The sequence below is a fragment of the Mus musculus genome, chromosome 12, assembly GCF_000001635.26.
Source record: "Mus musculus strain C57BL/6J chromosome 12, GRCm38.p6 C57BL/6J".
NCBI classification, from domain to species: domain Eukaryota; kingdom Metazoa; phylum Chordata; class Mammalia; order Rodentia; family Muridae; genus Mus; species Mus musculus.
In genome coordinates, this window is record NC_000078.6 from 81,661,044 (window position 1) to 81,674,127 (window position 13,084).

General features: G+C 45.4%; 1 protein-coding gene across 1 annotated transcript in view; it reads left to right on the top strand.

Moving 5' to 3' along the window:
• Ttc9 (tetratricopeptide repeat domain 9) overlaps positions 1 to 6,514 on the top strand; it is a 36,309-nt gene extending 29,795 nt beyond the window's left edge. Inside the window, exon 3 of the mRNA NM_001033149.3 lies at positions 2,473 to 6,514. Within this exon, the coding sequence (NP_001028321.1) occupies positions 2,473 to 2,552 (80 nt within the window). The 3' untranslated portion in view covers positions 2,553 to 6,514. The remainder of the gene's footprint in view (positions 1 to 2,472) is intronic.
• The last annotated feature ends 6,570 nt before the right edge of the window (positions 6,515 to 13,084 follow it).

Consider the following 13,084-nt stretch of genomic DNA (forward strand, 5'->3'; position numbering starts at 1 on the left):
TTACTATGTACGACCTAGAGTTCTTACTATGTAGCACAAGCTGTATCAGGCACCAGGGATGTAGACGATAAGGTGCCTCCCTTTTCCATGAATCCACATTTGACTGACAAGACAAAAGCGAGCAGAAACTTTTGATGCCCGGCATCTTTCAGGAAGCATGAGCCGACTTCTCCAATCAGCTGGCGTTCCTTTTAGATCACGTGTATTAGCTCTCCCAATCACTCTTTCATTCTATGGGTATTTGTAGAGGTAGTGCAGTGGACAAAGTGCAGTGAGCCAAGAAGGCTGCTGCTGTATCCAGCGCTCTGTGCTTGTAGTCCTAGTATTCAGGAACCTGTGGCAGGAGCATCTCTTAAGCCAGGAGTTCAAGACCAGCCTTGGCAACACAGGGAAGAGTAACTTATTTGGGTTTGTGTTTTCATTTTGTTTCTTTTGTATTTCCTTTCCTTTCCTTTCCTTTCCTTTCCTTTCCTTTCCTTTCTCTTCTCTTCTTTTCTCTTCTCTTCTTTCTCTCTCTCTCTTTTTTCCTTTCTTTCTTTCTTTCTTTCTTTCTTTCTTTCTTTCTTTCTTTCTTTCTTTCTTTTAACAAAGCCTTGCTGTATCAACCAGGCCATACTCAAACTCCCATCCTCCTGCCTCCCAAGGGTTGGGATTACAAGAGTGTGCTGCCACACCCAGCAAGGAGCTCATTATAATGGAGGAAGCCCATAGATAGACAAGTAGAGGATGCTAATTTGGCAGTAGTGAACACTATGAAGGAAATGAGGCGCAGAAAAGGGAATGCTGTTTTAAGGCAGGGGGTCCAAAAGCCTCTCCAATGACTATGGCCCTACGTAATTATTGTTCGTGTGGTTGATCCATTAACATAGCAAGACTTCCTCCAATTCGTCTTTAAGAACTTCTCAAGTTGCTAGCATCCTACCATATTTTTTTCTTTGTCTTTTTTAAAGAATACTTCTCTATTTTTATGTATGGTTGGCTCACTTTCTGTGAACAAAGTGTGTTCTACCAGCTTTGGAACTAAACAACTTTGGAACTAAAATTGGACCCATCCAACAGAGTTTTCTTGAGCACCTGCTGTATGCCAGTACAGGATGCTGCCTGGAGCTTTTAAGCGTGATTCACTACCATTTTCACTTCCACAAGTAGGTACCCCAGGCAGCTGTGTGACGCTTATGTTGTGGGCAGTCAAAGCTAAGTGACTCTAGCATGCCACTCACTCGGCTGGAATTAGGAGAGAATGTTCCTGTTGAGGGCTGGTCATCTGGCAATACTCAAAATGACAAAAATAAGCGTGGAGCAAAGTCATAATTTAAGCTCATAAGTTAAGTAAAACAACACAGTTGACTCATTTTTCTTGATCATGGTGTTAAGCACTTTTAGACTTCCTTCTTCTGGCCCTTACAGTGACTCTATGAGAAGGATACTATGATGTCGAAGAGAATCAGGTTTGGGCAGATGTGCCAATCACTACATTATCGTCTTGAGGTTTTGGGTGGTTTGTGATGTTTATTTGGTTAGTTTTCTGTTTTGCTTGTTTTGTTTTGCTGACAGGGTCTTTTTAAATAACCCCGGCTGTCCTAGAACTCACTATATAGACCAGACAGAACTCACTGAGATCTGTCACATGAGCGCCGAGATTAAAGAAGTGGGCCGCAGTGCCTGGCTCCTTGAGCGTCTTAATATTCCCAAGTGCCAATCTTCCCTTTTGCCACAGTAAGGGTCAGGATACACGCCTTGGAGATTGTAAGAAGAGCTAGATGGGATAATGAAGGCTTTAAAAAGCCAAGCATAAGCAAGCCCTCTGGTATACACCTATAGCCCCAGGTACCTGGGGAACAGAGGCAAGAATACCACATGACTCTAGGAGTTTGAGACCAGCTTGGGCAACAACCCCTCCATTAACCACAGCCAGCTGTGAGCAACATTTTTTTTTTCTGAGACAGGGTTTCTCTGTATAGTCCTGGCTGTCCTGGAACTCACTTTGAAGACCAGGCTGGCCCCGAACTCAGAAACCCGCCTGCCTCTGCCTCCCAAGTGGTGGGATTAAAAGCGTGTGCCACCACCGCCTGGCTTAGCAACATTTTTTAACTTAAAAAAATTTGCAAAGTAGACATTAAAGATGAATATTGTTTATTGTAAATGAGACACAGGGGTAGAGAAGTTGGGAGCTTGCCTGAGGGTTAGTGCCAAGCCGACTCTCAGCTAACTGCACGAATGCAGAGATCGCTGAGATAACTACTTCCGGTGTCAGGGGCGAGCACTTCCTGCCCCCCACCCCACCCCAACCCCATCCGACCATCCTCGCTTCCTGGTCACAGTAGGATGGTCATCTTTGCTAGAGAAGCAATGAGGCAAAGGCTGGCATCTGGCTGCTCTCTCTGCCGCTCCTAGGGAAAGGCAGAAAGGACCTTGGCTGACCACCATAATCCTTGCTGGGTAGCCCCTGAGCTGTGTTTTCTCTCCTCGCAGACACCAATGTGATTCGGTACATCCAGCTGACGGAGATGAAGCTCAGCAGATGTTCCCAAAGGGAGAAAGAAGCCATGTAACAAGGAAGCCTCTCTCAAGCCACACTCGTACCTGACCAGGGACTTCCAGGCACCGGTGGTGGAGAGTCCCGACGTGGGCTCTCTCCCTCTCTTCCCGGTTCTTCCTGTACTTCTCCTGTTGCTCATTCTGTTGCTCCCCAACTCTTGTCTGTAAGAAGGTGAGAGGCGGTCTTGGACCTTCGTGAGCAGCCCAGACGTGGACTTGTCCTTTTCTCTAGTAGGTCAGCAAATGGGACAGCTAGGGAAGTCTTGTGGACCGGGGATGGTTCTGTGGCTTTGACTTGGCCCAGTGTTTCTGAGCCTGGCAGGTGTATGGTGCCCACAGCCTGGACCCTTCTACTCCTTCCCAGTGGATCAGAGCATCTTGAGGAGACTGTGATGAACGTAAGAAGCGCTGGGCGAACTAATGCTGAGGATGTGAATTTCCTTCTGCCCCCTCAGTCAGTCACCTGAGCTCCTGCCACACCCCCGGACTTGTCCAGGCTTGTACTTTGTTTTCTCCCACTGTGAGGTCAGGTCTTTGCCAGGATTCACATGCCTTTAAGGCCCACTCTCAGTGCCCTCTGGTGACCACACATACCATTCTCCCACCCCCAGCTAGCCGGCAGCTGTAACAGCAGAAGGGCAGGGTGAAATGAGCCAAAGGTTGGGGGCAGAGCAGACTGAGTAGGTGACAGAGGAGGGAAAGAAAGAGCATTGGGTGGACTGAGGGATTAGGACTAATTAATGTAAATAAAAACTAACTCACAGGCATCCATTCCTGTCATTTCCCGTGGAGACAGTCCACTCCCTTATTTCTGTTCCCTCCTTGTCCCTCAGGCAGAGTGACCTACAGCTTCCGGTAAAGACAGTGAGGGGCACTTAGACCAAGACTATATACATCAGGTTGGCCACAGCCTCTGTGCTTAGTGGAGTGGGCTGGGATTGTAGAAACTGCCCCAGGACTTGGCTTTGTGGGAATTTGTACACCCCACCTCCCTTTTTGACAAAATTATCTGAACTCAATATCTAGTGCATAAAGAATTTTTGTCAAATGGGTACATTTCGACTGCAGACTGACTCTCCTGCCTTAAACCAATCGGGTCCCCGCCTGGTCTCCTGACACATATGCTTTTTATGCTATGCCACATTGAAACATGTCCCGAGGGCTCACTGGTCCCCCACCATAGTGCAATATAGGACAGAGTCCCAGTCTTCATGAAGATAGGGAAGTTGGGAAATCCATATGAGATTATTACCAATGACACCGTTAAGATATATGATGCTTAAACCTTTTCAAAGCACTTTCATGTATTTTTCGTGTGACTTAGTGAGACACTATTATATAAAATTAAAATATATAAAATGCAATAATGTTAATAGGATTTATTAAATGCACTATCTTCAGATCATTACACGGACAATCTCATTTCTTTCATATACTCATTCTGTGGGATCTTATTCCCAGGTGATGGAGAAGCCAGGAAAATTAATGTTCTTGAGGTCACATGGCCTTGCAGGATATGGCTAGGACTGAACCAGATCTGACTGGTTCCAGAGCTCTGGCTACTGACTATCTTATGCTTAGCTGCCTCTCTGTTGAATAGTTACACTGTTTGAGAGCAGAACAATTTCCATAAAGTTGAAACATGATTCACACATCAATCCTCCCACCCCCTTATATTTACATAGGCAAGAGAGAAAGAGACCAAAAGCCAGACTCCCTAGTGGCTTGAGCAGTGACCCCCCAGGAAAAAGACAATAGGCCTGGCAATTACATCTGTGTGCTGGCCGTTCTATTTGCTGATGGATCAGCATGAATCTGAACAATCCACCTGGCCTTCCTCACTGAATGGCCAGCAGTGAGAAAGGATCCCAAGTATAGGCGGAGACTAAAGGGAAACACAAAGTTAATTGTGTGTTATTTCTTCAAGCTGTTGCTTTGCCAGTTGCAAGATCCAGAAGCCAGCAGCCCAGCTCATATCCACACAGCTCCCCCAAACACTCCCAGTATATGTGTGTGGGGGTGCTGCAGGAAGGTGCTAGAAATATCCAGAGTCCCACCATGGCTCTGGAGAAGAAGAAAAGGAAAAAGCCATCCCAGGACCACTTTCCCTGACTTTAGAACATATTCTGTCTTCTTCCTCCAAAATGGCTTCTCCTAACCCCAACCCCAGACTCCTCTCAGCCCTGGCATATGCCTGCACCCATCCCCTCAGCCCTCAGTGCCATCCCTAAGCTCAGAGGTCATAAGCTGACAAACGGTTAAGATCTGAAGGATGAAAATGAGGTCAGAGGTGGTTTACAGAATGAGTTTAAACTGGCAGGCACCTCCTTTGCTCTTCAATGCATTAGGAATGGTTTTGGTACGAATTTCCAGTGGAGGGGAGGGAGAGAACGCTTGCTTGGATGAATGTGTCGGGGGAAGGGCTATAGTCATAGGAATAAAACCATTGCCACTCCAAAGAGAACGTTTGAAAAAGCACAATAAGTGACTCAGATACAGACACCCGTGGGAACTCCATTCACTGTGACCCAGACTTTAATGACCCACCCACACACACCTCAAAAAGGAAACCGTCTGGGGTATTAGTTAACACAAGGGGTGGCAGGGATGAATTTTCTGTTCATTTGTCAGCAGAGTCTCCAGAGAGCTGTTTCTCTTCCTTCTTCCACGTCTCCCGAAATCAAGGACTGTACTCTACCTGCAGACTTGGTGGGTGCCACCGTTGAACTGTGCAGACAAACACTCAGCGCGGGTCTGCCCTACACGGTCATCTGCCTGGACTTATGTGAAAGACCCTTTGGCACACAACTTAGACTTTGTGTTGTTATAAAAGCCACACACATGCGTTTGTAGACCACGTAAGGAAAGTTAAGGGTGACTCTTAGCTCGTCACACTAGCACCAAGAGGACACTGTCAGCCTTCCTGTAAGTCTTTCATTCTCCCTGGTATAACTGTGTGCGCACATACTCTCACCGGCTTTTGGTTTTTGCTTTTTTGTTTGTTTGTTTTTGTTTTCTAATGAAGAAAACTGGGTCGTGCTGTATATAGTCTTTAATGACTTACTTTTCAAATGTGTATTTATATTTTAGAATATGCAATATATGCACAGATCTATAAAATTCAAATAGTATACAAACTCTGTAGTTGAAAGTAACTCTTCTTCCCTGTGTGCCCACAGCAAAGTACCCTCTGGTTTCTTGTGTAACCCCTTCAAGAGATTCTCGTTTTTCAAAGATGTGTATATCCTTTTATCACTCACAAGTGGTAGCATGTCAGATGCTTCCCCCACCCCCACTGCTTTATGTAATATGTCATGGGCATTTCGGCATGTCTCTTGGACTTTTCTTCAGCATCTTCATGGTATGCGTGGATCTTTATTTTGTAACCCATCCACAAACACAGATGAGTTCACCTGTTTCCAGTCTTTACTGTAAATAATGTTGTAACTGACATTCTTGTCGCTAAATTTTGCACATGTCTGTGGCGAGTTCCTTAGGATATAATCCGAGAAGGAAATTGCGTGACTATTTTTAAGGATTTTGATACATGTTGCCAATACCCTGTAGAGAGTTTATACCCAGACACTGTTCTGTTTGCAGCCCCAGAGCACCCTGCTCTCTGGACTCTAAAAAGCACTAGGTTTTATCACTTATCAAATCTTTGCCAATTTGATAGGCAAATAACAGTACGTCAATGGTATTTCAACTTATTGCTTTAACATTCCTTGGTTATCAGTGACTAACATTTTCATATGCTTATTGACCATTTGAATTTCTTTCTTTGTGAATTTCCTATTTGTTTGATATTGATATGTTTATCTTTATCTATATTTATGTTTATCTTTATGATCTATTTGTAACTTTAAGAATATTATTTTTGTCAAGAAATGCAACAGATACGCTTTCCAAGTGCTTTGCTTTCAGATTTCATTTATGGTGCTTTTTAACATACATAAACTCCTAATTCTGCAACTAATTTGTTCTATGTTGCTAGCTTTTCCTGCTGGTATCCTCAACCCTCATGTCTGAAAGGCCATCTGAGCCAGCGCTTCTACAACTCCAAAATCCTTCGTCACATCCCATCCTCCTTAAGATAAAAATCAAAAGCCAAACCCCTTAAGTAACGCTCAAGGTCTTTCCTGTACCATCTCTCTCCAACTTCACCAGGCACACCTCCAACCCTCTTAAAGTATCCTCCACTCCACAGCCATGTAGCCCTAAGCCACCGAGCTGGGTCTGTGGGTCTTTCCACACTGGCCCCTGTTCCTTGTGAGGCATTCCTAGTACCTCACCCCATCCTTGCCATGTGCTGACCCAGGATCACTCCCCACACCGTAGTCTCTGTTCCTAAAGCGAAGCCTCCCTGCCTCTGCCCAGTGTCCCCCACAACTAATCAAGGGTTTAGCTCTGGCTGTTCTGGAACTCACTATGTGGACCAGGGTAGTTGGTCTGGAACTCAGAGATCCTCCTGCCTCTGCCTTCCAAGTGCCAGAATTAAAGGCGTGCACCAACACTGCCTGGCAAGAATGTCCTCTTTCCATTCACCCCCCCACCCCCCTCTTGCCCGGGAACTTCTCAAAGCAGACACTCAGGTTTCTTTGAAGCCAGAATGTCTGCCATTGTGGGTGCTTGGGAGCTGCGGAGCACAGCACATGCAATGAATGAACAGCAGGTTTGACAGCAGCAGATATTGTTTGTGGTAGAGTCAGGGCTGGACTAGTTTATGCCTCTGAGAAATGAGAACTTCCTGCATAACTCAGGTTGGCAGGGAAGCTGTGTGCCCCAGCTCTTGCTTTCCAAACTACTATAATCGCTTGAGCTTTTTAAAAGTGCATGCTCTCAGGCTCAGCCTCGGACCCAATGAACCAGATACCCAGGGATAATGCCCAGCATGGTGAGTGGGTAAGCTAGGGACCAGCTCTCACAGAATGGCAGACTCCCTCCAGCATCACTCCTGCAGGCACCCGGCCCAGTCACTTCAGAGCACGTGACCTCTTACAGTGGACAAGTGAAGCTTTGTCAGAGTGCTCACTGAACAGACTTGTGGTTGTGTGACACAGAGGTAGTTACTTTCTGACTCATTTTCCTAATTTACGTAGAAGGGCGTGAGGATTAAGAAACGACTGGTGCCGGGCAGTGGTGGCACACGTCTTTAATCCCACCATTTGGGAGGCAGAAGCAGGCGGATTTCTGAGTTCCAGCCTGGTCTACAGAGTGAGTCCCAGCACAGCCAGGGCTACACAGAGAAACCCTGTCTTGAAAAACCAAAAAGAAAAAAAAAAAAAAAAGAAACGAAAGGAAAAGGAATAAATGGCTCGCAGCTACTGTCTGCTACAGAGTAAGCACAGAATAAACTACTATTTCCTCGCCCACCCTCCTCAGCCTCAATTTCCCTCACTTACAGTGTGATGACACCTCTGTGCCTGCCCTCCCTGTTCTCACACTCGGTTCTCTAAAAGCCCTTGTGCAGCTCTGGTCAGTGGTACAAGCTTTTGGGAAGGGTGGCAGGAAACAGGCTGAGCCCTATGTGGCACTGTCTTGCCCTCTCCTCAGCAATCAACGGGAAACATTCTGATGGTTTTCAAGGCCCACTGCCCTCTGGTCACATCCAAAGAGCAACACAGTTTTCTTCCTGACAATCCACCCAAGAGGACAGGCAGCCTCCATGATGCAAGGAGGAAGCAAGTATTGGGAAATAGAAGGAAAAGTAGCCACTTGACTTCTGGTGACCTTGGTATTCCCATCACGTGACCGTGGTGCTGCAGTTTTGATGAAGATGTTCCACCCTCTGTATCCAGTGCCACAGCAGCCTGGGGGGCAGGGAGAGGGCAGGTGGTGGAGGCGGAGAAGATGCTCTCTGTCCATCAGGCATGGTATAGTTCAAATTACCGAGTCAGCATGAAAAGTCCCACTCTAAATGGACTGAAATTGGATTCTATTAAAAACCGCATGCAGCAAGGCCTTTGGCTATTAATACTTGCTAAGACATAGGAGAGAGAGTGGAGGCGTTTGGCCTCTGAAGAAGGTTGGGACTCAGCTGCTGTGGAATAGCTTGTGTGGAAGGAGGCCTACATTGCCCTGGTTTAAAGGTCTCTAAGAATGGTAAGAGTGGAAGGAAGCTTGAGGTGAAATCACCATACCCTCTCATATACGACTGGTCAAATCCAGTCTGGTGACCTACTGAAGGCCACACAGCTTGGAAGTTCTTCAACCAGAACAGGAACTGGGGCCAGTTTGCTCACGACAAACAATACTCTTTCCCCTAAGCCAAAACTGACTCACAAAACCCTTAACTTAAGAAACACATATTTTTTTATTAGGTATTTTCCTCATTTACATTTCCAATGCTATCCCAAAAGTCCCCTATACCCTTCCCCCCCCACTCCCCTACCCACCCACTCCCACTTTTTGGCCCTGGCGTTCCCCTGTACTGGGGCATATAAAGTTTGCATGTCCAATGGGCCTCTCTTTGCAGTGATAGCCGACTAGGCCATCTTTTGATACATATGCAGCTAGAGTCAAGAGCTCCGGGGTACTGGTTAGTTCATATTGTTGTTCCACCTATAGGGTTGTAGTTCCCTTTAGCTCCTTGGGTACTTTCTCTAGTTCCTCCATTGGAGGCCCTGTGATCCATCCTATAGCTGACTGTGAGCATCCACTTATGAAGAAACACATATTTTAATGTTATGAGTCGTTTTGTTCTAAAGAAAGTAGGGACATCATATTCAATCCACTCAGTAACTGTCCCCAATGTGCTCAGCAGAAGGGTGTACCATGGTTAGCAAGACATGTCCGCTGCCTGCAAGAGGATACCAGCAAGAATGGAAAGTAAGCAATACCAGTTCCATGTAGTGAGTGTCACCAAAGACTCTGGGGCACACATAAAAGGGAACGTCTATACCAGTCCTGAGGGAGCAGGAAGGCTTCTTCCCTGGAGTAAAAGAGAGATGTGTAAAGTCAGATCCTGCTCAATGACAATCTCAGTCTCCTTTCCTGGCTATGACTCTAAAAAGATGTCGGAAAGTATTGCACTGTCTTCCTGCCTCTTTCCTGGTTGCTCATGCCTGGAATCAAGCAATGCTGGCTCTTTGTTGCCTTTCTAGGACCAAGAGCCAAGAGATCACGAAAGACTCTCCAGTTGTGTTTGACCAAGTATTTCAGGTAGCTGTTTGTGTGTCTTTGAACGTAGGAGAGACTTAAGACTTCCACAGCTAGGAAGGTGGCTCAGCCAATAGAATTGCTGAGTTCAGATCTTCAGCACCACTACGGTGCTCTTCTTGGGGACCCAAGTGTGGCTCACAACCACTTATGACTTCACTTCCAGGAGCTCCAATACCCTCTTCTGGCCTCAGAAGACACATACACACAGAGAGACAGAGACAGAGAGATCCTCTTTTAAATAAAGTAAATATTACTAAAAGAAATAAAGGGCCCACATCTCCTGCTTTCAAAACTTACCATAAAGCTGTAATAATGAAAATCTTGCGAAGCTAACCTCAAGAGATATCATCGATCAATAGATCCACACAACAGAAATGAGAGTCCAAAAATAAGCTCTGACATTTACAGTAAATTGATTTTCAACAAGGGTACCAAGACAATGGGGGGGGGGTCTTTTCAATTAATGGTGCTGGGTTGACAATATATCCTGTGCCAAGGTAATGATTGGGACCATCTGCCTCATGGTACACACAGAGATCTCAACATGGGCTACAGTCTTGACTGTAAGTGGCGGCATTATAAAATTCTTTATGACTAGGTCTAGATAATGGTTCTGAAACCCAAGCAACAAAAGAAAATGATAAACTGGACTTCACTGGAAGTTGAAATATACTTCAAAAGATACTTTCCAGAAATGACAGTCCACAGAAGGGGCGTGAAGGGGCTGCAGATAGTGTATCTAACAAAGGACCTGAATCTGGAATGTATAAAGAACTATTACACCTTGGCAATAAAAGGAAACCTGATTTAAAAGGGTTAAGGAACCTGAATCTGTAATACACCAAAGAAAACAGGCAAATGCCAATACCCACATTAGCAGATGATCAATAACATTAACGAAGTGCATATCAAAACCACAGTGATCTACCACTTTGTGCCCTTAGGATGGGTCATCAGACAATTAACAAAAGGAACTGCATTTGTATTCATTTATTTCTTTGGTTTGGTTTGGTGTTTTATTTTTCCCAGACAGGGAGAGTTTCTCTGTGTAATCCTGGCTGTCCTGGAACTTACTGTAGACCAAAATCAGAGATCTGCCAGTGTCTGCCTCCTGAATGCTAAGATTAAAGGTGTGTGCCACCATTAACTTTTCTTATCACGGTGACCAAAATGCCTGTCAGAAGAAACTCAAGGGAAGAAGGAGTTGTTTTGAGAATACAGTCAGTCCATCAGGGAAAGAAAGACATGATGGCTGGGCTGACTTCTGTCTATGGTATCAGGAGCTTTTGAAACCCATTATTACATTTCAGCAGATCAGAAAGCAGGAAGCTAGACCAACTTGTCACCCTCCAAGCCCACCCCTATGCTCTGCACTTGCCAGCTAGGTTCCACATCTAAGTATTTCTTCAGTCTTCTCATGCCCTGTTTACTCACAGTTTCTATTGCTGTGAAGAGACGCCATGACTCTTATAAAGGAAACCATTTAACTGGGGCTGGCTTACAGTTTCAAAGATTTAGTCCATTATCATCATGGTCAGAAACATGTTGGCATGGAGTCAGACAGGGTGCTGGAGAAGTCGCAGAGAGTTCTACATCTGGATCTACAGGCAGCAGAGGGGGGGCGCAGGCAGACAGACACTGGTCTGGCTTGAGCTTTTGAAACCCCAAAGCCCACCCTAAGTGACACACTTTCCTAGGCCACACCTCCTATGGGCTACCCTCTAGGGGCCTATGGAAGCCATTTTTAATCAAACCACCACATTCCCCAAAAGAGGCAGTTACCACAAGCCATCTTGCCACATTTTCCCCCAGTTTCTCAAGCCTGGGTTCAAATAAAGTCATGTCTGTTACCTTTGTAGGCCCAAGGGTTGAGCAATCACAGTAGACACTGAAGTTGTGTCTGATTAAGTCTCTCAACTGATTACTGGCGTGCTCTCTGAATGTAATCAGAGGGTTAGCAAGACCCATGATCCTGGGATTCTTCCAGCACAAGCTGTTGGTGGCCCCGTGTTCAAAGCATTGGGGACATTTCCAACATGTCTTGGTTACTGATCTATTGCTCTGAAAAGACACCGTGATCAAGACGATTTATAAAGTAAAGCTTTTAACTTGGGGTTTGCTTATAGTTCCAGAGGGTAAGTTTATGACCCTCATGACATGGTATCTTGATAAGAGACTAGTAATATAGTTTAGCTAGCCCAATAGATCTAAAATGTTACCATTTCATCACTCAGTATAAAAACATATATTTAATGTCCCTTTCTTTAGGTGTGTGTGTGTGTGTGTGTGTGTGTGTGTGTGCCTGAGTGTGAGCACTTGTTGTACCAGTTCTAGAAATGGGGCTCAAGTAATCTTTAAGAGCACTGCTTGCTCTTAATCTCAAATCATCTCTCTAGCCCTCATATTCCTCTTTTTTTTTTTTTTGTAATGTAGTATGTAACTTACACTTAAGAGCACATACCATTTAGACTAGCCCAAGTGCAATTGCTTAATGATAACATGTGGCTAGGAGCTACCCCATCAGACCACACAGTTGTAGTTCTTCACAGAAGATTCTGCGAAGACGGAACAGTCACCAAATTGCAGGAACCTTCTTGGTGGTTTTCATCCTGATCCTTCACGGAGTTTCCAACACCATCATTTCCAGGCTCCTCTGAGGTCCACCAAGGCAAGACACAGCCAAGAACGCTGCAGAGAAGAGGAGGCCCCGTTCCATGAGCCGCCTCTGCCAGTCCTATGTTGACCCCACACAGCCTTTCTAAGGTGCAAGTTCAGACTCTCAAACTTACCAGGTACATGTCTCATTTAAAAAGATATGGAGATTATTATAATCCCAACTTACAGAATCTCTGTGAGGACTGCATGTGATGACATATACAAAATGCCACATAGAGAATGCAAAGTCAGCATGCTTTAGAATTAGCTTATTATGAACCGACATCATTAATCATCTCTCAACTTTAACACAGAGCCTGGCCCACATCAGATTCATGGAAAACATCTATCTCCACAAGGGAACCTTATGCCAGTGAGCTGACTCCTGGATCCTAACTCTGACACGGTCATTTCACTTCCACTGGTTGGGATGTACCCTCCCACAGCTGGTAGGCATCCCCAGGAGCATCCACCACAGCCTGCCTTTGGCTTTCGGTTCATAGCAAGTTCTTCCCTGTGGTGTCATTCCAAATAGTTAAAGACTCTCTCTGAGGTCTCTCACGTTCTCCTGTTTCCCTAGCCTGTACATCTTTGGTTTCTTCAGCTCTCCTTTATTTAACAGATTGTCCGGCTCTAAGCCTCCTAAAATGAGGCAGACTGAACTGGAAAGAGACTTTGATCGTCCCAACATTTGGACTTCCTCAACACCTTTGTGGTCAGACCATCTCAC